Genomic DNA, 25,663 nt, shown 5'->3' with positions numbered 1-25,663 from the left:
ACGGAATTGTGTTTTTTGGGGATTGTTATAGATACGGAACTGATGGAGTGTAGGCTTCCCCAGGATAAGTTGGTGGATTTGCGTCAGGAGATTGATAGGGCCATTGGGAGGGAGAAGATTAGGTTGCGGGAGTTGCAGTCATTGTTAGGTAAATTGAATTTTGCGTGTCAAATTATGCCTATGGGTAGAATTTTTTGTAGAAGATTGGCCGCGGCTATGGCGGGGGTATCGGCGCCGTATCATTTTATCAGGTTACGAAAGGAGTTAAAAGGGGATTTGAGGGTATGGGCGGAGTTTTTGGGTCAGTACAATGGCAGGTCTTTGGTGATGGCGGAGTTGTGCGATAGTGTGGATTTTGAGTTATATACGGACGCGTCGGGGGGGTGGGTTTTGGGGCTTATTGCCAGGGACAATGGTGTGCGGGCGTGTGGCCAGAGTCGTGGGTAAGTCGTGGGTGGGTAAAAAACATGGCCTTGTTAGAACTCTTTCCCATTGTAATGGCGGTGGTGTTGTGGGGCGAGAAGTTGGAAAACAGGAAGGTGCGCTTTCATTGTGACAATTTGGGGGTGGTTCAGGCTATCAACAGTTTGTCCACATCTTCCCCGCCGGTGGTTAGGCTGTTACAGTTTTTGGTATTGTGATGTTTGTCGATTAACGTGTGGTTGGTGGCGGAACATGTGGCTGGAGTGGCTAATTCAGTGGCGGATTCTCTTTCTCGTTTACAGTGGGAGCGGTTCCGGCTTCTTGCGCCAGAAGCGGAGGTCGCGGGTCTGGAGTGTCCGCCGTGGCTGTGGGCGATCCTGGAGGAGAAGTGATGGGGTTGTTGAGGGATTCGTTGAGCCCGGGTACTTGGAGGGAGTATGGTAAGGCGTGGACGACCTGGGAGGCGTGGAATGGGACTTGGGGTGCTGGTGGAGTGGATGGTGAGGTGCGGTTGTTGATGTTGTTGGGGCAGTTGAAGAGCGAGGGGTGGTCGGTGTCAAAGGTGAATCATCTTATTTCAGGTATAGCGTTTGGATTTAAGTGGCGGGGGTTACCTGATTTGACTAAGAGTTTTTTGGTGCGGCAGGTTTTGAAGGGTTGGCGTAGGCGTGCAGGGAGGGTGCCGGACTGTCGGAGGCCGGTGTCTTTTGAGTTGTTGGTGCAAATGGGTGATAAGTTGAGTGGTGTTTGTAGTTCAGGGTGGGAGCTGGGGCTGTTTAAGGCTGCGTTTGCTTTGGCGTTTTTCGGGGCTTTCCGCTTGGGGGAGTTGGTTTGTGACAGTGTTAGGAGAGCGGGGGGGGGGGCTTAGGAGTGAGGATATTTAGTTGGTGGGGGATAGGTTGCATGTCCGGATTTGCAGGTCAAAGACGGATCAGGAGGGTAGGGGGCAGCGTTTTACGTTGTTTTCGGTGCCGGGGTGTAGTATGTGCCCGGTGATGTGTGCGGGAGCGTATGGTGCGGGTCTGCAGAGTAACGAGGTCCCGTTTTTGAGGCATGAGGACGGTTCCTTTTTGTCTAGGTTTCAGTTTCTGGCGGTCTTTAAAAAATGTTTAAAGGTTTTGGGGGTGCCGGTCAAGGACTATTCTGGGCATTCATTCAGAATTGGTGCAGCAACTGAGGCAGCCAGGTTGGGCGCCAGTGAGGAGGTGATTAGGAGGATTGGGCGTTGGGAGTCGGTACGTTTTAAATCATATGTGCGGCCTGCATTGTTGTAGAGTACGGGTGTAGGTAGGTGATGTTGATTTCTCGTACTTTTTTCCATTGGGGGACACAGACCATGGGTATAGCTTAGAGATATTAGTAGGAGGGACACTATGCAAATGAAAGAGCTCCTCCTCCTCGGGCTATACCCCCCGACTCCACCAGGAGGAACTCAGTCTTTGCTTAGTGTCTGGTGAAGGAGGTTGACACTTTCATTCGTCTCCCTTTTGTTATTTTTCTTCCAGCTTGGGACGCAGGTCGGCATTGCGCCTTCCTGGTCCCCCATGGAGTGCCCGCCGCCGTTTGTTGGACGTTGCCAGGCTGCCTCCATTATCCCCCCAAGAAGGCAAGTGGATCCGGGCTCGACCTGTCAGCTCCGGCATCCCACCAGCTCCTGGGTCACCTGCTGCCACCTTCCTCCAGAGCACTGCACTCCTGAGCAAGGAGTCAGATGTCTGAAGAGGTGCATCCCTGCTGGTCCTGGAGTCGAGGGAGAAGATCTGCAGGAGCAGATAAGTATGAAGCTGCAAGGCAGCCATGTCCTCTGTGTCTCCCCCCTCCCTCCCTCCCTCCCTCTCTGCTCTGAGACGAATGGGGATCTAGGTGGCATTGTTGTTCTGTCTGGGGCGCAAGGGTCATGGAGGCACTTAACTGGGCAGGCGTCTCTGGATGTCCCTGCTCCTTCTCTGCCGGCATATCATGTCTCTGAGCACTTCGCCCTCCGGTCTCCGCTTCTCTGGGCTTGCCATCCCCCTTGCTGGGGACGCCTTACTTTAGTTTTTTCCACGCTGAGCGGCGCCGGGGGCCATTTTCTTTCCAAAAACCCCCCCTCCGGTCACTGCGGAGCCTGCGGCCCCCGCTTGTGCATCTGCCATGTCCAGCGCGGCCGCTGATTTGGCCCTGTTCGCCAAGGCAGCCATGTCTTTCATAGAACGTATGTCCGTTTCCAATCCTGCGGCGCCAACCACTCCGTCCCCTCACAGTGGTTCCTGCAGAGGACGCCTGACTACTAAGAGGCAGCGTGAGCGACAGCATCCCTCCTCGGATGACTCTGCTTCTCACCCTCGGCTAGAAGCTTGCTCAGACTCCTCTCCCCCCCCCCCCTTAGGGATCGCAGGTCTGAAAGGGAATTGTCCGGCTCGGACGAGGTCACGGAGCGGGACCTTCCGCCAAAGCTCTCCACCATGGTGGCTGATCTAGTAGCGGCTGTCCGTGACACCTTTAATCTCCAAGGGGATTCTCCTCCTTCCACTAGGAGGGAGTTCGCCCTTTTTCCTCCCAAAAAACCGGAGGCTGCTGTCTTTCCGGTCCATGAGGAATTTTGCGCTGTCATAGCCAGGGCATGGACCCGTCCTAATCAGAAGCTTTCCGCCACAAAACGCATGGATACTCTCTATCCTTTCCCGGCGGACAGCGTGGAGAAGTGGTCTTCTCCCCCTAGGGTGGACCCCCCGGTAGCCAGGTTGGCCAAAAACACGGCCCTCCCTGTCCTGGACGGCTCCTCTCTGCAGGACGCTGTGGACAGGCGCCTAGATTCTCTGGCTAAATCCATATTCGCACTGGCGGGCACGTCCCTGCGACCTGCCTTTGTCTCGGCATGGGTGGCCAGAGCTCTCTCAATGTGGCTGCAGCGCCATCACCAGGACCTGGCGGACCAAGGTGCGTCGGCGGACACGCTGGATTTGATTCTCCAGATGTCTCAGGCCTCCAAATTCCTCTGTGAGGCTTCCATGGACATTGGTCCCTTTTTTGCCCGCGTTTCGGCCCTCTCGGTCATTCAACGCAGGGAGGTCTGGTTGAAGGTATGGGATGCTGACGCTTCCTCCAAGCGTTCCCTTGCATACCTCCCCTTTGAGGGTTCCAGACTTTTTGGGGCTCAACGGGATGAGTTCATCTCTGCCGCTACTAGGGGCAAAAGCACTCACCTTCCCCAGGCTAGGGCTAAGCACCCTTTCGGGCGAGGACTTCCGGTTCTCGGTACCAGTCCTTTCGCCGCTTCTCTGCGAACAAGTCGTCGCCTGCTTCCTCTGCAGGAGGGTCACAGGACTCCCGCAAGCAGCCCTCTTTCAAACCCCAGCCTACCTGGCGCCCGAGGACACAGTCGACGCGCCCTTCCGCTCCCAAGCAATCTTCTGCATAAAGTGGCGCCCCCACCCCTCGTGGTGGGGGGCCGCCTGCTTTCTTATCAGCAGATTTGGACTCATGTTCAGGACGCATGGGCTCTAGAGATTGTAACGTCTGGTTACAAGATAGAGTTCGCGTCCAGACCACCGGAACGTTTTTTCTCCCTCCGCTCCGTTATTATTTATTTTCTTCCAGGGGAGTTTCTCGCGTCCTTGGACATCCATGGCGCTTATCTGCATGTTCCGATCGCAGAATCTCACCAACGATTCCTGCGCTTCGCCATTGGGGCTCGTCACTCTCAGTTTTGTCGCCCTTCCTTTCGGGTTGGCAACCGCCCCTCGGGTCTTTACCAAGATCCTGGCACCTATCATGGCGCTTCTTCGTACCAGGGGCATTCCTTTGCTGCCCTATCTGGACGATATCCTGATAAAAGCCCCCTCGCTTCCGCAGGCCGAGGACAGCGTCCGGATCACTGTTCAGACTCTGGAACAGTTCGGCTGGATAATCAATTTTCCAAAGTCCTCTCTGCTCCCATCCCAGAAGCTCCCCTTCCTGGGAATGGTTTTTGGACACCTTGTCCGCCAGAGTGTTCGTGTTTCTCTCTCTCTCTCTCTCTCTTTCTCTCTTTCTCTCTTTCTCTCTCTTTCTCTCTCTTTCTCTCTTTCTCTCTCTTTCTCTCTCTTTCTCTCTCTTTCTCTCTCTCTCTTTCTCTCTTTCTCTCTCTCTCTCTCTCTCTCTCTCTCCCCCTCCCATTGGACCCCTCTCCTTGCGGGCCTCCCAGTGAGGATTCAATCAGACAATGCCATGGCCTACATCAACCATCAGGGCGGGACCCGCAGCCGGATGGTGATGCAGGAGGGGACGAGAATTCTGACGTGGGCGGAGACGCACGTTCAAGCGCTGTCAGCAGTTTACATTCCAGGAGTGGACAACTGGACAGCGGACTTTCTAAGCCGCAACAAGGTGGATCCAGGCGAGTGGTCTCTGCATCCAGAAGTCTTCGAAGAAATCTGCCACAGATGGGGCCGTCCGGATGTGGACTTAATGGCGTCCAGGTTCAACAACAAGCTCCCAGTGTCCTGGCTCGCGCCCGAGATCCGAAGGCGTACGGATGGACGTGCAGGTGTCTCCGTGGCAGCACTTCAGCCTCCCCTATTTTTTCCTCTCCTACCAAAGGTTCTACGCAAGATCGAGGCGGAAGTGATCCCGACCGTTCTCATCGCCCCAGGGTGGCCTCGCCGCGCGTGGTTTTCGGACGTGGCTCGGATGCTGGCGGACGCCCCATGGCCTCTACCCGACAGACAGGACCTACTGTCTCAGGGCCCGCTCTTCCACCAGAATTTACGGTCTTTTCGTTTAACGGCGTGGCTGTTGAAACCGCCATCCTGAAGAAGAGGGGGTTCTCGGATTCAGTGATTAGGACCACGATCAGAGCGAGGAAGTCTTCTTCCTCCCGGATTTACTATCGTACCTGGAAGGCCTTCCTGTCCTTTTGTGAGAGTTCGGGGTTCCCTCCCCTTCGCTTTTACATCCCGATGGTACTGTCTTTTCTTCAGTCTGGCCTTGAGCAGGGACTGTCGCTTAGTTCCCTGTAAGGTCAGGTTTTGGCGCTGGCCGTCTTTTTTTGCAGAGGTCCCTTGCTCTTATGGGTCCTGTGAAGACCTTTCTTCAGGGGGTGGCACATTCGGTTTCCCCGTATGTTCCCCCTTTGTCTCCTTGGGATCTCAATTTGGTCCTGCGTGCTCTGCAGTCGGCCCCCTTCGAGCCTTTGAGGGAGGTCTCTCAGACTGTTCTCACCTGGAAAGTGGTCTTCCTTGTGGCCATAACTTCTAATACAGCTACATAGCGTAGTGATTAAAGTTCTGGGCTAATATGCAGAAGCTGTGAGTTCAAATCCCATCACAAGCTTTTAAATCAGACTGGTGTCGGAGCTGGCCGCTTTTTCCTGTCAGGAGCCTTTTCTGGTTTTCCACCAGGATAAGGTTGTATTCCGTCCGGTCCCCTCCTTTTTGCCCAAGGTGGTCTCTCCCTTCCACCTTAATGAGGATCTTGTCCTGCCTTCCTTTTGCCTTCTCCGGCTAACCCAAGGAACTGCATTCCCTGGATGTCGTACGGGCCCTGAAGGTGTATCTCGCGGCTACTGCTTCCGTCCGCCGTTCATGACGCTCTGGATCTGCTCGGCTATTTCCGCGGGTTATCGCGCTTGTGGTAGAGTTCCCCCGGCTAGGATTACAGCTCACTCCACTAGGGCGGTGGGGGGCTTCCTGGGCAAGACGCAATCGTGCCTCTGCGTCTCAGCTGTGTAAGGAGGCCACCTGGTCGTCCTTACATACCTTTACGAAGTTTATCAGTTGCATCACTGGCTTCGGCTGATGCGGTCTTTGGCCGCAGGGTTTTGCAGGCTGTGGTTCCTGTTTGACCGTTGGACGTTCCTCCTGGCGGTGCTGAGTTTTTTTCCCACCCCATGGACTGCTTTAGGACGTCCCATGGTCTGTGTCCCCCAATGGAAAAAAGTACGAGAAAAGGAGATTTTTGTGAAACTCACCTGTAAAATCTTTTTCTCGTCTTTTCCATTGGGGGACACAGCTCCCACCCATTCTGCCTGTTGCAGGAGGGGTCTTCAGTTCAGTTTCTGTTTATGGTTGGACCTTATGGCTTGGTCCGATGGTTTCCATAATTTTTTCTTGCTCCTTCTCCTACTGCTTGTGCAACGCCTGAGTTCCTCCTGGTGGAGTCGGGGGGTATAGCCCGAGGAGGAGGAGCTCTTTCATTTGCATAGTGTCCCTCCTACTAATATCTCTAAGGTATACCCATGGTCTGTGTCCCCCAATGGAAAAGACGAGAAAAAGATTTTACAGGTGAGTTTCACAAAAATCTCCTTTTTGTTCTTTTGTGTTCACAGGTCGAATGATGGCGGCGTTGGTGTGGATTTTAGGGCACTCCTATGTGTTCTGGGGTGCGATCAGAGCGGATGTGAGGCCGAGTGGGCGGCAGTTGGGTGTGAGTCCGGAGTTGGCTACGGTCAGGTGGTTGGGCGTCAGAGGTATGTTGTGGGGCGGAGTGTTGCGGGAGGTGCATCATTTCGTGCGGTTGGATCGTCCTCCTGATGTGTTGGTTTTGCATGTGGGGGGGAATGATTTAGGAAAGCGTCCGTTTAGGGAATTGGTTCGGGATGTCAAGTTTGACTTACTTAGGATTTGGGCGTTGTTTCCGGGGGTGATCATTGTCTGGTCTGACATTGTGCCGCGGAAGGCGTGGAGGGGTGCGAGGTCAGTGGAGATCCTTAATAAGGCTCGGATAAAAGTGAATAGAGCGGTGGGCCGGTTTATGGCGAGGAATGGTGGTGTGGTGGTGCGGCATGAGGTGTTGGAGAAGGGTGAGGGTGCGTTTTGGAGGACGGATGGGGTGCACCTGAATGCGGTAGGTACGGATTTGTGGGCTCTGGGGCTCCAGAGTGGAGTGGAGGTAGCTTTGCGTATGTGGAGGGACACGCAGGGTTGAGGTAGTCAAGCTGCGCGTTCTTGGAGGCGGGGGAGGTCCTTGAAGTGGAGGAATATGGTGGTACCTGAGGATGGGAGGGCCCCGCGGGAGGGGCTGGACTCTCATTGAGGAGCTGGTAGGAACTAATTACGCGTCCATCAGTTGCTGCCTCCGAGCTGGGTTCAACGGCTGGGGGCAAGATGGTGACGCAGGTTTTCCAGTGTTTATAAAGTTATTGGGGCTTCTAGGACCTCCCTCGTCATGGGTTAACTTATGTTATATTTATGTTGTATTTATTTAATAAACGGCTGCTGTGGCCGATTAAATCCAAGCAGTGGTGTGGCGTGTTTATTTATATGGGTTAGGGTGAGGGGTGGGGGCTAAGGGATGGGTAGGTTTATAGGACTGAACGAATAGCCAATGCCTTCTTCAAGTCAGTCCGGACAGGAGCGCAGCGGTGGGGGAGGACGTCCATGAAGGGGCTTGGCAGTGCATGACTGGTGAGGAAAGGGTCAATTGTGAGTGGGGGCGGGAGCGGAGGTGAGGCGCGAGTTGCTAGGGCGGCGGGGGGCGTGGCCAGAGGCGAGACTGAGGAAGAAGGCGGAAGTAAGAGCAGTGTGGCCAGGAGACTGAATCGCCCACCCGCCCGACCCTATTGGAAGTGAAAGTTGTGAGGATTGGTGTTGTTATATGTCGCGGCAGTCGTGGAGGCGGGGGAGGTCCTTGAAGGGGAGGAATATGGTGGTACCTGAGGATGGGAGGGCCCCGCGGGATGGGCTGGACTCTCATTGAGGAGCTGGTAGGAACTAATTACGCGTCCATCAGTTGCTGCCTCCGAGCTGGGTTCAACGGCTGGGGGCAAGATGGTGACACAGGTGTTCCAGTGTTTATAAAGTTATTGGGGCTTCTAGGACCTCCCTCGTCATGGGTTAACTTATGTTATATTTATGTTGTATTTATTTAATAAACGGCTGCTGTGGCCGATTAAATCCAAGCAGTGGTGTGGCGTGTTTATTTATATGGGTTAGGGTGAGGGGTGGGGGCTAAGGGATGGGTAGGTTTATAGGACTGAACGAATAGCCAATGCCTTCTTCAAGTCAGTCCGGACAGGAGCGCAGCGGTGGGGGAGGACGTCCATGAAGGGGCTTGGCAGTGCATGACTGGTGAGGAAAGGGTCAATTGTGAGTGGGGGCGGGAGCGGAGGTGAGGCGCGAGTTGCTAGGGCGGCGGGGGGCGTGGCCAGAGGCGAGACTGAGGAAGAAGGCGGAAGTAAGAGCAGTGTGGCCAGGAGACTGAATCGCCCACCCGCCCGACCCTATTGGAAGTGAAAGTTGTAAGGATTGGTGTTGTTATATGTCGCGGCAGTCGTGGAGGCGGGGGAGGTCCTTGAAGGGGAGGAATATGGTGGTACCTGAGGATGGGAGGGCCCCGCGGGATGGGCTGGACTCTCATTGAGGAGCTGGTAGGAACTAATTACGCGTCCATCAGTTGCTGCCTCCGAGCTGGGTTCAACGGCTGGGGGCAAGATGGTGACACAGGTGTTCCAGTGTTTATAAAGTTATTGGGGCTTCTAGGACCTCCCTCGTCATGGGTTAACTTATGTTATATTTATGTTGTATTTATTTAATAAACGGCTGCTGTGGCCGATTAAATCCAAGCAGTGGTGTGGCGTGTTTATTTATATGGGTTAGGGTGAGGGGTGGGGGCTAAGGGATGGGTAGGTTTATAGGACTGAACGAATAGCCAATGCCTTCTTCAAGTCAGTCCGGACAGGAGCGCAGCGGTGGGGGAGGACGTCCATGAAGGGGCTTGGCAGTGCATGACTGGTGAGGAAAGGGTCAATTGTGAGTGGGGGCGGGAGCGGAGGTGAGGCGCGAGTTGCTAGGGCGGCGGGGGGCGTGGCCAGAGGCGAGACTGAGGAAGAAGGCGGAAGTAAGAGCAGTGTGGCCAGGAGACTGAATCGCCCACCCGCCCGACCCTATTGGAAGTGAAAGTTGTGAGGATTGGTGTTGTTATATGTCGCGGCAGTCGTGGAGGCGGGGGAGGTCCTTGAAGGGGAGGAATATGGTGGTACCTGAGGATGGGAGGGCCCCGCGGGATGGGCTGGACTCTCATTGAGGAGCTGGTAGGAACTAATTACGCGTCCATCAGTTGCTGCCTCCGAGCTGGGTTCAACGGCTGGGGGCAAGATGGTGACACAGGTGTTCCAGTGTTTATAAAGTTATTGGGGCTTCTAGGACCTCCCTCGTCATGGGTTAACTTATGTTATATTTATGTTGTATTTATTTAATAAACGGCTGCTGTGGCCGATTAAATCCAAGCAGTGGTGTGGCGTGTTTATTTATATGGGTTAGGGTGAGGGGTGGGGGCTAAGGGATGGGTAGGTTTATAGGACTGAACGAATAGCCAATGCCTTCTTCAAGTCAGTCCGGACAGGAGCGCAGCGGTGGGGGAGGACGTCCATGAAGGGGCTTGGCAGTGCATGACTGGTGAGGAAAGGGTCAATTGTGAGTGGGGGCGGGAGCGGAGGTGAGGCGCGAGTTGCTAGGGCGGCGGGGGGCGTGGCCAGAGGCGAGACTGAGGAAGAAGGCGGAAGTAAGAGCAGTGTGGCCAGGAGACTGAATCGCCCACCCGCCCGACCCTATTGGAAGTGAAAGTTGTGAGGATTGGTGTTGTTATATGTCGCGGCAGTCGTGGAGGCGGGGGAGGTCCTTGAAGGGGAGGAATATGGTGGTACCTGAGGATGGGAGGGCCCCGCGGGATGGGCTGGACTCTCATTGAGGAGCTGGTAGGAACTAATTACGCGTCCATCAGTTGCTGCCTCCGAGCTGGGTTCAACGGCTGGGGGCAAGATGGTGACACAGGTGTTCCAGTGTTTATAAAGTTATTGGGGCTTCTAGGACCTCCCTCGTCATGGGTTAACTTATGTTATATTTATGTTGTATTTATTTAATAAACGGCTGCTGTGGCTGATTAAATCCAAGCAGTGGTGTGGCGTGTTTATTTATATGGGTTAGGGTGAGGGGTGGGGGCTAAGGGATGGGTAGGTTTATAGGACTGAACGAATAGCCAATGCCTTCTTCAAGATCCAGTCCAGACCTTGTATGTAGTTGAACAGCAGCTTAACTTTGCATAAACGTTCTCCAAAACGGTTTACAGACATTGTCTTGGTCCCAGCAGGCTTTAGCATTAAAACTGGCAGGCAAACTCGTCTCGTCTACATCTGTTTCTCTCTGGCTCTGCTGTACTGACAGGCTGGCTGTATAACTTAACTTCTTCTGTATGCTGCACTTCTCTCTTTATAGTCTGGTCTGTCTCTTAATTTATGCCAGTAAACTATGCTCCTGGCTTCTGAGGCTTTAAGCTTTGGCCTCCATGACCAGCAGAGCTGAGGGTGTTCTGGCTGGCTTGGGCACATCCAGCAGAGATATCTTCCTAGCAGGGGATAAGCTAGACTGACTAGATCTGGTCCCCGCCCTTCCTGCAGGAAGTAGGACCCGCCCACTCCTCTCCGGGGCGGGGAGGGGGGGGGTAGAATGAAATGGAAAGCTCCATTCTATGTGACTGTAGCTCTGCCATATTTGCTGCCACCTGCTGGTGGACCAGGCACATTACATGTTAACAGTTGCAAACAATAGAAATGCACAGTGTATAGGACCTGGAATAAAATGCATAGATGACATTATATTAGCCCATTAAAGACAGTAGCGGAGTGAAGAAGTGGTAATGCCACTCTGGGGCGTTACACATGTTCTATTTTTTTGCGGTGCGGACGGATCACGGACCCATTCAAATTGAATGGGTCTGGATCCGTCTGCGGAATCCACACGAATGTTGCCCGTGCACTGGGGACTGCAAAATGCGGAATGGAATTGCGGATGTGTGAATGGAGCCTAATGTGTATGGCCACCTTTACAGTGTGAGTCTCTCATCTGCCTTTCTGAACTGGTTTCCAATATACTTTCTCCTCATCACGTGTGGACATTACTGCTTTGTTATCCTAATCTAGACCCGGCTCCAGATGGTGCAGCTGATGGAAGATTCAAAGCTGAGATCTGTCTGTTTCCACGAGTGGACTTTGGTAATCTTCTTAGAATTCTATGTATCCCCTGTCCGGAAAAGAGCGGTGGAGCAAAATCCGAATGGATTCTGACCAATCCCAATGACTTTAAAGAGGTTTTTCAGGCTTTCTACAGTTTTTAAAGATCTGCTCATATAGTCGCTTACCTCATGCTTTTATTTTCCATTTGGACTCTCCTGACCCGTTTTCCCCATGTAAACCACTCGCTTTGGTTTGTTTCCATCCTGTAGGTTGCACTTCCTGTTGCCGTATCCAACCAAACCCATGATGCACTTCTCCTATCTCTGCCACACCTCCTGCACCTCCCCTAACAACGCCCTGCTAGTTTATTGCTCCTCCCACCCAGCTAGTTACAAAGACACTCCCTTATCACTGCCCCACCCATCAACATGACATCACAGGATGTAAGAGAGAGCTGCATGGACATGGTCATGTGACCACAGCCCAGAACGGAAAACAGGGGCAATAAAGGTGCTGGAAATACATGGCAAAATGACAGCGACCTTCATACATGGTTATTTTATAGGATGTTGATGCAATCCGGAAAATACCTTCATTGGGTTTATTACAACAAGAATATTGCAGGAGATTGTGTTAGCGGACGTTTACATGTAGAATCATTTTGCAAGAACATTAGGCACATATAGGATTTTTCTCATCTAACCGCGCAACAATGATTTTGCTACTGAGAAAATAACATGCGATTTAGGCCTCCTGCACACGACCGTTGTGTGTTTTGCGGTCCGCAAACCGCGGATCCGCAAAACACGAATGGCGTCCGTGTGCGTTCTGCAATTTGTGGAATGGCACAGACAGCCATTATTATAACTGTCTATTCTTGTCCGCAAAACGCTGACAAGAATAGGACAGGTAATATATTTTTTGCGGACCACGGAACGGAGCAACGGATGTGGACAGCACACCGAATGCTGTCCGCATCTTTTGCGGCCCCATTGAAGTGAATGGGTCCGTATCCAAGCCGCCAAAACTGCGGCTCGGATGCGGACCAAAACAACGGCCGTGTGCATGAGGCCTTATACTAAAATGAGCGCGCTGATTCCAAATATGAACTTGGAATTTGCCTGACAAGTCTAGATTTTAACCCCTTAAGGACCCTGGGATTTTCCATTTTTGCGTTTTTGTTTTTCACTCCCCGCCTTCCCATAGTCCTAACTTTTTTATTTTTCCATTCACATAACCTTATGAGGGCTTATTTATTGCGGGACAAGTTGTACTTTCTAATGGCACCATTGGCATACCATGTAGTAGGAAGCGGGAAACAACTTTCAAATGGGGTAGGATTGGGAAAAAACACAATTCTGATAAAGGTTTTTATTTTATTTTTTTACACTGTACACTATTCGGTAAAATTGACCTGTTATCTTCATTCTCCAGATCAGTATGGTTACAACGATACCACACTTGTATAATTTTTCTTGCGTTTTGATACTGAAAAAAAAATATTTAAACCTTTGAGTAAAAAAAATAATGTTTTTTATAACCATATTCTGACCACTATAACTTTTTTTTTGTTATGTGTACGGGGCTGTGTGAGGGCTTTTTTTTTTTGCGGGACAATCTGTTCTTTTCAGTGATACCAATTTGAAGTGTGTGCGACTTTTTGATCACTTTTTATAAAAAAAATTATTGGGTAGTTGAAGTGACAAAAAAATGGCAAATTGTCTGTTTTAATTTTTTTTTCCCGTTACGCCATTTGCCATATGCCATTAATATTGTTATATTTTAATATTATGGGCATTTTCGCACGTGGCGATGCTCATGATGTTTATTTTTTTTTATTGTTTAAGTTTTTTTATTTTAAGGAAACGGGGGTGATTTCAACTTTTAGTTTTTACTGTATTTGTAAAAACTTTTTTTTACTTCTTTTTTTTTTTACTTTTTTTAAGTCACCTTGGGTGACAATAACTGGCAATCATTAGATTGCCTATTGTGTTCATTGATGTCTATATAGACACCATTGAACACTTCATTTAAACTATACCAAAACAATGCTGCCACCTAGTGGCCTGTATTGGTATAGTCATCTAATAGGCACCGAAGCCTGCTTGAGGCTTCAGCCTATTAGATCAATGTAACAGGTTCCCCGATCTCAGCCGAGGAATGCTGTTACCGGAGCGCATGTGCGCGACATTTGACTACGGCATCTGAAAGGGAAAATTTATGCGATCAGCCTTATGGCTGATCGTATACATGTGCCGCGGGTCTCTGCTATTTAAAATAGCAGAAACCCGGCAGCTATGGCGCCCGCTGCACGTGCGAGCGGGCGCCATGTTTGGGGACCGGACTTCCGCCGTACATGTACGGCGTAGGTCCTTAAAGGGTTAAGTTATACATGCAAAGCCTATTCAGTTTATAATATTAATGCATTATATTGGAGATATTCCAATGGACATGTCCAGACCTGTTCGGACGTGCGCAGGCTGATGCCAGCAGTAAGTACATAAGGCAAGCTGGACAGATTTTGATAAAGTGATCTGTTATAGCGCTATCAGTTTTAAAACTTAAGGTGGATAAACGCAAATGGTGGATAAACGCAAGAATCTGACAAAGCGAGTGCGTCTTGCAGCTTGGGATGCATTTGTGCTCGTAGTGCAGAACTTCCTTGGGAACAGACGAGCTGCAAACTCTGCTGAATTAGTAGACAACCTGCTTACAGCATATGAACAACTTGGCTGCCGAATGTCATTGAAAGTGCATTTCTTACATTCCCATCTTGACTTTTTCCCACCCAATTTGGGACACTTAAGTGACGAACATGGAGAGCGGTTCCATAAAGATATTTATCTGCAATGGAGAACAGGTATCAAGGCCACTGGAATCCCAACATGATGGCGGACTACTGCTGGTTTTTGCAACGGGAAAATATGACCGTTCACAAACGCAAAAGCAGATGCCTGAAGCACTTTTAACAGTACTGGGCCTCGCTCAAGTAAGACTTTTAAACTGAAAAACGAGACTTTTTGAAATGTTGTTATTCCACTACATTTTCATACACTGTTTACTACGCAAACTTTGATGTAGATCCGGTAATTGTTGGAGTAAAACTCGTTCTGTTCAAAATTATTCAATGCTTTCCAAGTGCTTAATTCATTTAGGCGTACTTATTCATAGCAAAAGTTTGTGACGTGTTACAACAATTCTGACTTCAGATTTGTAATCCGCACACTCGATTTAGTATAGGACAAATGGTTTTTGCCCAGTAGCAGACAAAATTTTTTTTTTTCTTGTTGCGTGGTGATTTTTATTGAAGCTTTTCAACTATAATCAATAAATCAATCAGAACATTAGATTTTTTTTACAAGCCTTTTTTGGGATCGTAGCCCATTGTTCTTTTTTGTCAAATACATACACATAAATTAAAGGTATGACACATTTAAGTTATAAAACAAAACAAAGATATATATATAAATCTATAACATAATATAACAAGGATTTTTCTCATTTTTATGCATGATGTATTACAACGGTATTCAGGAATGGCCTCCAGGAAGGAATGTGCCGCCTCATGTGGCAGCAATGGCTACATTTGTAAGCATTCAAGTGGAATTAAAGTCAAGGATATCATTTCCATTGTCATTGTTTGCAGCACCCAGCCCTAAGTTGACCCTTTTCTCCGGCATGATATGAATATTTTGCAGATCGGTATGTGAAGAAATGGATGGCATTATTGACCCTGATATAGTATTGTCTCTTTCCTCAGCGCTTCCCGTCTGTAAGCAGAGGGTCCTCTCAGGAAATTTCTCTTTTTTGCCATCGAACCTCACAGAGCCTGAGAAAATTCTGCACCTCTCCTCCATCATACCCTTTGACTGCCCTCTAATGGTAAGAGCTGAAATTACTGTTCCTTTTCTTTGGTTTTAATTGCCTTCTATCCCTTGTTTATAGACGTCTTTCATCTATCTCTTAGGGCATATTCACACACAGCAGATGTTTTGCAGCACATGCTGCGAATGCTCCATCTACTTGAATGGGGTTTGCAGAAATCTATCTGCCTTCTGCACAGGCCTGAGACACAAAAGCAATTTTTATGGCAGGTTTTTTAAGCCAAAGCCTGCAAATGTATATATAGATATATAAAGGACAGACTAACGCTTCTCCTTGGTTCTGCATCCGCTCCTCCGTTTGTCTTAAATAATCTGCCACAAAAACTGCATGTGTGATTCCAGCCTAAGGGCTCATGCACACGAACGTATTTTCTTTCCGTGTCCGACCCGTTTTTTTTTCAATGGGTCCGCAAAAAAAATGGAAGTTGCTCCGTGTGCATTCTGTAATGTCCCAGAGTGGCATTACCACTTCTGCACCCTGCTACTATCTCTAATGAGCTAACAAAACATCATCTTATGTATTTTGTTCAGGTCCTATACACTTTGCATTCCTATTTTGTTTGCAACTGTTATGTTCACATGTAATGAGCATGGTTCACCAGCAGGTGGCAGCAAACACAGCAGAGCTACAGTTAGGTAGACTGGAGCTTCCCATTCCATTCTAACCTCCCCCCTGGAGAGAAGTCGGCGAGTCCTACTTCCTGCAGTAAGGGTGGCGGGACCAGTGAGAGTTAGTCTAGCTTAAGCCCAGCTAAGGAAATGGAGTAAGGGCTCGTCTCCGCTGGACGTGCCCAAGCCAGCCAGAGCACCCTTAGCTCTGCTGGCCATGGAGGCTAAAGCTTGAAGCCTCAGGAGCCAGGAGGAAAGTTCCCTGGCCTAATCTAGAGACAGACTATACAAAGAGAAGTGCACCATACAAGAAGAAGCAAAGTCATACAGTCATTCTGTCAGTACAGCAGAACCAGAGGGAAACAGATGTAGCAGAGTCGAGTTTGCCTGCAAGTTTTAATGCTAAAGCCTGCTGGGACCAAGACAAAGTCTGCAAACCGTTTTAGAGAACGTTTATGCAAAGTAAAGCTGCTGTTCAACTACATGCAAGGTCTGGACTCAATCTTTCTTTCAAATCCCTCAATTATTCCCCCTATTTATTGCTTCGGAGCCAAAGCCTGGGGTCCAGCCATATCCAGGTAGGAGCACCGTGTCACATAAAAAGGCATGTTAGGCCGCACTATACCACTCGGCATTCCTACATCTGGGACGCGTTTATATATAGGGCCTTAGGGGGAGGCGCCTGTTGCAATTCCGTTTCCGTATGTCCGTATTTCCGTTCCGCAAAAAAATAGAACATGTCCTATTACTGTCCGCATTATGGACAAGGATAGTACTGTTGTATTATGGGCCATCTGTACGGAATGCACACAGACATCATCCATATTTTTTGCGGATCCGTATTTTGCGGACCGCAAAATACATACGGTCGTGTGCATGAGGCCTAAGGGTGTGTTCACACGACCATATGTATTTTGCGGTCCACAAAACGCAGATCCTCAAAAAAATACACACATCAGGTTTTTTTTTGCAGAGCCATTTTAACAATGCCTATTCTTGCGGTCCACAAAAAGGACAAGAATAAGACGTGTTCTATCTTTTTTGCATGGCTGCGGAACAGACACAGAAATGCGGACAGCACACCATTTTTTCTATATCCAATCTGCAAAAAATGTTTCGAACCAAAAATACAGTCATGTGATTGGGGCCTTAAGGGTAAGACTACATGGCAGGGGCGGTCATGCTACGCTTGGGATGCCCCTGCCTGCGGCTGAATACTGGGCTGCCATACAGACTGTTAACTCATTACAACTGCATTATTTTTCCTGTCTTGACTAGTAATGGCGGTGTGGTAACTGGGGGAGTGACAACTGCAAATCTGCATAGCTCTGTTTAGTCTCTTCCAGCTTCCCGTAGATGTTATAAGGCTATTGCTGACCGACCAGGCCCGTACCTACAGAGAGCCGAGGTCAGAGCTGCCAGGCGCATGGATTTCCCTCAGTTCACATCAGCGAGCAGCCTTTGCGTTCTCCGGCTCCGTTTTAGGATCAGTAGAACGGAAAGGACAGATTCGGCACATAACTGAGACGAACGGAGCCCACGGACCCCATGGGCTATAATGGAATATGTTAGGTTTTCGCCCAGAGGAAGATTTTTGAAGCGGAGACAAAAGTCCTGGATGCACAAATTTTGTCTCCGCTTCAAAAATCTTCCTCTGGGCGAAAACCTAACGGACCCTATTATAGTCTATGGGGCCCATGGGCTCCGTTTGGCTGAGTTATGTGCCGAATCCGTCCTTTCCGTTCTCCTGCTCCTATAGCGGTGCGGGAGCACGGAAAGGCTGAACGCTGATGTGAACTCAGCCTAAACTGGGCTGCATTTTTTGCAGCCCACCATAATTGCATCTTAACCCTTCGTGCCCTAGTTTTGTGTTTTTTTAGATTGATTATTCACTACATAAAAGATATATAACAAATACAGCCAGCAGGTGGCAGCATTACCGGCAGCAGACAGTCTCTGCTCTCTTATTGATGCCTCCCCATGCTCAGTCAGTCTTGATCCATGTGTTGGTTGTGGGTCAGGCTACTTTCACACTAGCGGCACAGACCTCCGGCAGGCTGTTCAATCGGGTGAACAGCCTGTCGGATCCGTCCTGCTGCTAGTGACCGTGTGCCCCCGGACTGCCGCTCCGTCCCTATTGACTATAATGGGGGCTGGGGCGGAGTTTTTGCAGAGGCACGGCAGCGCATGTCCGACATTTATTCCGGCAGCCTCTCGTCGTGCATCCGCCGGAACTCCGCCCCCATTATAGTTAATGGAGACGGAGTGGCAGTCTGGGGGCACACGGTCACTAGCGGCAGGATGGATCCGAGAGGCTGTTCACCCGACGGAACAGCCTGCCAGAGGTCCGTGCCGCTAGTGTGAAAGTAGCATTAGAGAAGACACTAGTAGCTTGGGATGAGGCAGAACTTGGTTTACTTGTGTGGATTAAGTTCCAAACATACAAAACATTTCAGCAAACTGTAACAGCAGCCATCTTGGTATAAGAGAGAAAAAGAGAACCAACAATTTTTACAGCTATACACAACGGGTAACCTTAACATACAGCGCCATCTACTGGTCAAGTGATGTTAATACACAATACTGTATATGGTACATGCTGATGCATCCCCAACACCCCTTCTCAACGGCATGTGCACAATTATACGACATTCAGTCTCTTTTGCATAAAACAATGACGTTCCCTTGGCAAAGGTTTGGTGAGTGCGTCTGCAGTCATCTCCTCTGATGTCCCTGAGCAGATGATATTTTACATGTGCTTGGTTCTTGGGTTAATCTTCTCAGAGTGTGTGAGCTTTATGCATCCCGGATTGTCTTCAAACATGGGTGTGGGTTGTGACATATTCAGTCCCATGTCTAGTAGAAGTTGACGAATCCAAATGGCTTCTTGACATGCATGTGCTGCTGCTATGTATTCCGCTTCAGTTGAAGAGAGTGCAACAGTCACTTGTTTCCGACTAGACCAGCTTATTGTTCCTTGTCCATACTGGAAGATGTAACCACTTGTAGATTTGCGATCAGTGGTGTCTCCAGCCCAATCGGCTTCCACATATCCAATCAGTTTTGGGTTTGACGATGCTGGAAGTCGCAGCTTCATCCGATTTGTTCCCTTTAGGTACTGCGTTACCCTCTTTACTGCGTTCCATTTGTGTTGACACGGTGTTGCCTGCAAAGTATTCCCACTGCTACGGCGATATCTGGTCTTGTCACGGTGGCGATGTATAGCAATTTTCCGATTGCCCTGTGGTAATAATCATTGTTAAGTAACAAGTTTTCTGTTCCATTGTTTTTGGGATTATCTGGTTCCATTGGTGTTCTCGCTTCCTTTGCATCTTGCATTTGAAACTGTTCTAATATTTCTGTAATTTTCTGACTTTGGTTAAGAAGATAGCTTCCTACTCTATTTGAATTCCTAGGTAGTGAGCAATGTTCCCCAGCAGCAATGGCAAATGAGAACCCTTTTTACAAAAGGGGGCTGCCACTTAACCTGAGACGGGGGGGGGGGGGAAGGAATTGAGCGCAGGCTTGCGCAACTTGGGAAGTTCTTCGGTAGCTGGGGGGAGTCCTAACAAGCATGGCCATCTGGGTGAGGACAAAACTGGGCAACAAGACACACAAAACAGCCAGCACGTCCTCACTCGTCAAGTCTAGTCCATGAAGTGGCTCCCATTAGTTCATGGTTTTCTTCAGCATGCTGATGAAGGATGCCTCCTTAGAGGAGGTACCTGGAGTCCTCTTTGCTGCTGCTAAAGGACATCAGAGGGTGCTTCTGCCTTTTGTGAGCTAGGCTGGCTGCCACAGTGATGCTCTGCTGACCTCAGCTGGATGATTTTGGTAGTGACCGTGTGGTCACACTTGCCATAGTTGTAGCAACCTTCTGCTTTACAGGACCAGAACCTCCTGCCGGGGGAAATGGATTTAGTATCTCTGGCTGTAGAGGTTGTGGTAGTTGGACCTCCAGTGGTGGTGATGGATCTCGGGAAGCCCTCTCTATTGCCGACGCCAACTTCCAGGGTAATTGATAAATCACCACCGTCGGGATATAGGTGAACATTGTGGTGGACACACATCCTAGTTGGTAAGTTGGTGGTGGGGGCAGATCAGGAATAATAAGCTCCGCTTCTCACAAAAGCGGAGTACTCCTGCAGGCAGTGTACACAACCCACGGCAGGGGGATCTTCCTGCCAGCACTCCGGGGCCGGTGCTGGGACCAGGGGCTTGGCTAGAAGGGTCACCCCAGTGGCAAAGGGACTCTTAAGGGACTCCATGAGGGTATATTCCACATGGTCCCCCGCGTAGAGGCTGTGTCTGGCCTGGGATAGGTAGGAGCGCTTGATGGAAAGACGACCCACAAACAGTTCCTCACCGGTCTCGTCGTCCGATAGGAAGCCGCTTCCTCTCTCTACCGAAAACCAGATGACGGTTCCTCTGCGCCACTCCAGCTTTGGGTCTCCTGGCTGTGGTCGATCCAAGACGCGGATTGCCCAGTCTTCAATGGCCCGCTTGTATTCCCACATGGTCGTCGCGTGGGCCGTCACTTCTTTCGGCACCATCGGATTGAGGCCAACAAAGGAATCTTTCTTCATGGGCGGTGGAGTGGATACTCCGGCCGCCTCCACCGCACCAGCCAGCGCAGTGAACGCCCCAGATCCCTTATCCGGTCTCCGCAGTATTTGCAATACCCGGATGTCCTGCACAGCAAGCGCGCAGGTCGGGAGCGTCGTCTCCATACATAATTTCACTCCAGTTCAGCTTAGGCCACGCCATCTTGCTTCCTCTTTTGCCAAAAAAAACTGGTGAGGGAGGAGGAGCTTTAGGGGTGGAGTTTCCTCCCTGTACATTTGCACTGGGTTGTACCCTGCGGGCAGGGCTGTATTTCCCCGCTCTTGGGCTGGGCGTTCCCTTGTTTTCCCGCTCTTGAGGTACAAGAAGAAGGTACGCCATCACTGGCAAAGATGGCATATTAACCCCTCGGATGCCAGCGTGCACTTTCCTGCGCCTGTTGCTTCACAGTAAACACAATAAAGTCATTTCTGTCAAATCTGTAGGCCTTGTAGTATAAAGGCACGCAAGTAAATCCTGTTTGTGAGGCCAAACTTGCAACGGGCTCCTCCCACTAGGGCCCTTTATAGAAAAAACGTGTCCCATGGGTAGGAAATGCCAAGTGGTATAGTGCGGCCTAAAATGTCCCTTTATATGTGTCACGGTGCTCCTACCTGGATACGGCTGGACCCCAGGCATTGGCTCCACAGCAATAACTAGGGGGAATAATTGAGGGATTTGAAAGAGAGATTGAGTCCAGACCTTGTATGTAGTTGAACAGCAGCTTTACTTGAATAAACGTTCATCAGAAACAATCTTCAAGCTTTGTCTTGGTCCCAGCAAGCTTTAGCATTAAAACTGGCAGGCAAACTTGACTCTGCTACATCTGTTTCTCTCTGGCTCTGCTGTATTCACAGGCTGATTGTAAATCTCAGATTCTTCTGTCTGCTGCACCTTCTCTCTGTTGTCTTACTCTTAAATTATGCAAAGGAACTATGCTCCTGGCTTCTGAGGCTTTAAGCTCTGGCCTGCATGGCCAGCAGAGCTGAGGGTGCTCTGGCTGGCTTGGGCATGTCCAGCAGAGACATGCTCTGAACACCTTCCCCAGCTGGGGGTAAGGGCTCTTTCACACTTGCGTTGTTCTTTTCCGGCATAGAGTTCCGTCGTCGGGGCTCTATGCCGGAAGAATCCTGATCAGGATTATCCTAATGCATTCTGAATGGAGAGAAATCCGTTCAGGATGCATCAGGATGTCTTCAGTTCCGGACCGGAACGTTTTTTGGCCGGAGAAAATACCGCAGCATGCTGCGCTTTTTGCTCCGGCCAAAAATCCTGAACACTTGCCGCAGAGTCGGATCCGGAATTAATGCCCATTGAAATGCATTATTCCGGATCCGGCCTTAAGCTAAACATCGTTTCGGCGCATTACCGGATCCGACATTTAGCTTTTTCTGAATGGTTACCATGGCTTCCAGGACGCTAAAGTCCTGTTTGCCATGGTAAAGTGTAGTGGGGAGTGGGGGAGCAGTATACTTACTGTCGTGGGCGCTTCAGAGTGACGTCAGGGCGCCCCACGCGCATGGATGACGTGATCGTATGGATCACGTCATCCATGCGCATGGGGTGCTCTGACATCATTTTGGAGCGCCCCGGGAGCCGCACGGACTGTAAGTATACTGCTCTCCCGCTCCCCACTACTACTACGGCAACCAGGACTTTAATAGCGTCCTGGCTGCCATATTAACACTGAACGCATTTTGAAGACGGATCCGTCTTCAAATGCTTTCAGTTCACTTGCGGTGTTACGAATCCGGCGGGCACTTCCGGCAAATGGAGTACACGACGGATCCGGACAACGCAAGTGTGAAAGAGGCCTAAGCAAGAACTAACTAGAAACTGAGAACCACCCTTCCTGCAGGAAGTAGGACTCGCCCACTACTCTCCAGTGGGGGGTTAGAATGGAATGGAAAGCTCCATTCTACCTAACTATAGCTCTGCCATGTTTGCTGCCACCTGCTGGTGAACTAGGCACATTACATTTGAACATAACAGTTGCAAAACATTGGAAATGCACAGTGTAGTGGACCTGAACAAAATACGTAAGATTATTTTTTTTTTTAGCCCATTAGAGATAGTATCAGGTTGCAGAAGTGGTAATGCCACTGTGGGGCGGTACACATGATGGGATACTTCCAAAGTATTCCTCCGACAAAAGGAAGAAGAACGAGATGTGAACGGCAGAGAAACTTTCCTCCTTGCCTAAAGAGACTAATATTGCCTGAATATTTCCTGCTGTCTTGCAGCTTCTGAAAGTTACAGTACATGGGCCCGAAACAAAAAATATGTAACAGGGCCCTCACCTAGTCTGTGCCATTCATAATAGTGGGGCCTTTCGGTTCTTTTGGCTCATGTCACACAACGGAGTGTGTTACTCTGGGCACCAGAGAGCCGCACATATTACAGACCTGGTGCTGCCTGCATGGACCCTTAGTTCCAACGTATTAAATTTAAAGGGGTTGACTCACCACCGACATTGTTGCCTTATAGTTAGGATACATTTGATTGGTGGGGGTCTGGCAACTAAGTCGCTTTTCAAGTTTGCCGAGCTTTTTTCCACGTGACCAGCCATTTCTTGCCATGCTTGGGTCATGCATGACTACTCCATTGGATATTTGTCATAATGCATATGGATCTATAGATGATGAGAGGTTTGGATCTATATAATATAGACAATATACCATGAGGGACCATATAACAGGCGAGCAGCGAGGTTCCTTTCTTGACAGCATGGAGCCCAAATATTTACCTCTCAGAAAACAAGTCATGTTTTCTCATTTTCTTTATATTTTAATTTCTTCAGTTTTTTTTTCAGGTCTGCACTTTAGGAGGATTGCTAAAATTTCTTGACCGGAGGAGGATTGGCATTGAACTGGAGGACAACAGTGTGGGAGTACCAGTCCTAAGTATCAAGAAATATGTCATGTATGATGTCCTGATACTTACAGATATGTTCCTTCTCCTGTGAACTGCTGACTTATATGCATTTTTATTCATACTGCAGATATTCGTGTGGTTCACAATGACGTGCATTCTTACAGTATACTCTATACTGTACATATACTTGATATCAGTCACAGTTATATCTAGTATTTCAAATACGCTTTGAAATTCACTGCCTACATTTAATAATTTTCTGTTAAAATACATTGCTTTATAGAGTGCCATTTTTATTTTCTTATAGAGATTCCAATCCCCTGCATAGACATAAATTAATAACATAATTCTGGCTGCCTGCAGCCACCACTAGGGGGAGATCACTGCATGCAGTTTTATTTTAGAGTTCATTATATGAACAATATGCATTAAGCTCCTAAGCTCCCTCTAGTGGTGGCTGCAGGAAATAAACATTTTATCATTTAAAGAGGTAGTCCAGGATATTACCATTGAGGACCTATCCTCAGGACAGCCCATCAATGTCTGATTGTCCGGGTTACGATACTCTGCACACCTGCCGATCGGCTGTTTCAGAGTAGCTCCAACACCAAAGTTGTCACCAGAACTACACAGCTGTGTCCATTTTGTAATGGATGGAACTAGTAACGGCAGCGCTGCTCGCTTCATTCAGAACAGCAGTGCAGTTACCAGCTACAAGGTAACAGCTGACTGACGAGGTGTTGGACCCTCACCAGTCATATATTGATGACCTATAGTAAAGCCCTGCACAGATCCTTTAATTCTTCGTCTATGCAGGGGATTTGGAGCTATGCATCAGAGAAACTGAGCTCTGATGTTTGTCAGGTTTAGAAATGGTGATATACAAAGCTATTTAAGATGTTAAGAGACACAATAAAAATTTGGATTTGGGACTAGGATCCAATCCTGTTGATGGCACACTGGATTGGCAATGGGCCCCCAATATATGGTCCTTAGTGTAAAGGAAGTAATGTATCTCTGTTTGTCTTCTGTGTCTAGGACTGACATTGTAGACATGGACCAAGATACCTTTAGGTAAGTAATGTGACTAAACAAAATCATAGATGGGGCTTTAATTAAGGCCGGAGGACATCTGACGGAACTGGTGTCAGATGCGCTACAACTATTGAGATCTACTGGGATCTACCACAGCTAGGAACTGGCATTGAGTTCAGGTATGATTTATGCCAGTTTTCTGGTGTACATTGTAATAAATGTGCTGGGTTGTATAATCCTCTCCCCCGCCGACCCTCTTTTCTCCCCCATCCACTTTATTTAAAAGTGGCGAGTGCGAAGCAATGTATCCTTAAAGTAAATGCTCACTTTAGAACTTAGAGTTAGTAGTTTTACTATTGATAGCCTTTACTCAGGCCATCAATTTCTGATTGGTGAGGATCTGACATCCGACACCCCCTCCCCCCGACTAACTGTTTCAGGGTAGCTCTGATGCCAGAAGTTGACCATGGGACCAGTGGCGTGCCTAGGGTGTTTGACACCTGGAGCGGGTCCTTTCTCTGCCCCCCCCCCCCAATACTTTGTACCCCCTCACAGTAGTATTGCCCTCATTATACAACCTTCACAGTAGTTTTGTACAGATGTGTGCCCCCTCACAGTAGTTATGCCCACATTGTGCCCTCTCAAAGTAGTTATGCTCTCTCTGTGCCCCTTTCACAGTTGTAATGCCCTCTTTGTGCCCCTTCACAGTAATAATCTCCATTATGCCCCCTTCACTGTAATAATCCCCATTATGTCCTTCATAGTAATAATCCCCATTGTGCCTCCTTTATAGTAATAATGCCCACTGTGCCCCCTTCACAGTAATGCCCATTGTGCCCCTTCACAGTAATGCCCATTGTGCCCCTTCACAGTAATAATGCCCACTGTTCTAGTAATGCCCTCTGTGCCCCCTCCATAGTAGAAATCCCCATTGTGCCCCCTTCACAGTAATAATGCCCAGTGTGCCCCTTCACAGTAATAATGCCCACTGTGCCCCCTTCACTTTAATAATGCCCACGGTGCCCCCTTCACAGTAATAATGCCCACTGTGCTAGTAATGCCCTCTGTGCCCCTTCCATTGTAGAAATCCCCATTGTGCCCCCTTCACAGTAATAATGCCCATTGTGCCCCCTTCACAGTAATAATGCCCACTGTGCTAGCAATGCCCTCTGTGCCCCCTCCATAGTAGAAATCCCCATTGTGCCCCCTTAACAGTAATAATGCCCATTGTGCCCCTTTACAGTAATAATGCCCACTGTGCCCCCTTCACGGTAATAATGCCCACTGTGCTAGTAATGCTTTCTGTGCCCCCTCCATAGTAGAAATCCCC

The 25,663-nt window shown here is 49.2% G+C and overlaps 1 protein-coding gene across 1 annotated transcript in view; it reads left to right on the top strand.

Moving 5' to 3' along the window:
* Positions 1-25,663, top strand: part of MSH5 (mutS homolog 5) — a 78,417-nt gene that overhangs the window by 10,882 nt on the left and 41,872 nt on the right. Inside the window, exons 5-8 of the mRNA XM_040405753.1 lie at positions 11,297-11,368; positions 15,090-15,211; positions 23,237-23,346; positions 24,337-24,372. Of these exons, the coding sequence (XP_040261687.1) occupies positions 11,297-11,368; positions 15,090-15,211; positions 23,237-23,346; positions 24,337-24,372 (340 nt within the window). The remainder of the gene's footprint in view (positions 1-11,296; positions 11,369-15,089; positions 15,212-23,236; positions 23,347-24,336; positions 24,373-25,663) is intronic.

The sequence above is a fragment of the Bufo bufo genome, chromosome 8, assembly GCF_905171765.1.
Source record: "Bufo bufo chromosome 8, aBufBuf1.1, whole genome shotgun sequence".
NCBI classification, from domain to species: domain Eukaryota; kingdom Metazoa; phylum Chordata; class Amphibia; order Anura; family Bufonidae; genus Bufo; species Bufo bufo.
This window is presented reverse-complemented; position numbering and strand designations above follow the sequence as displayed.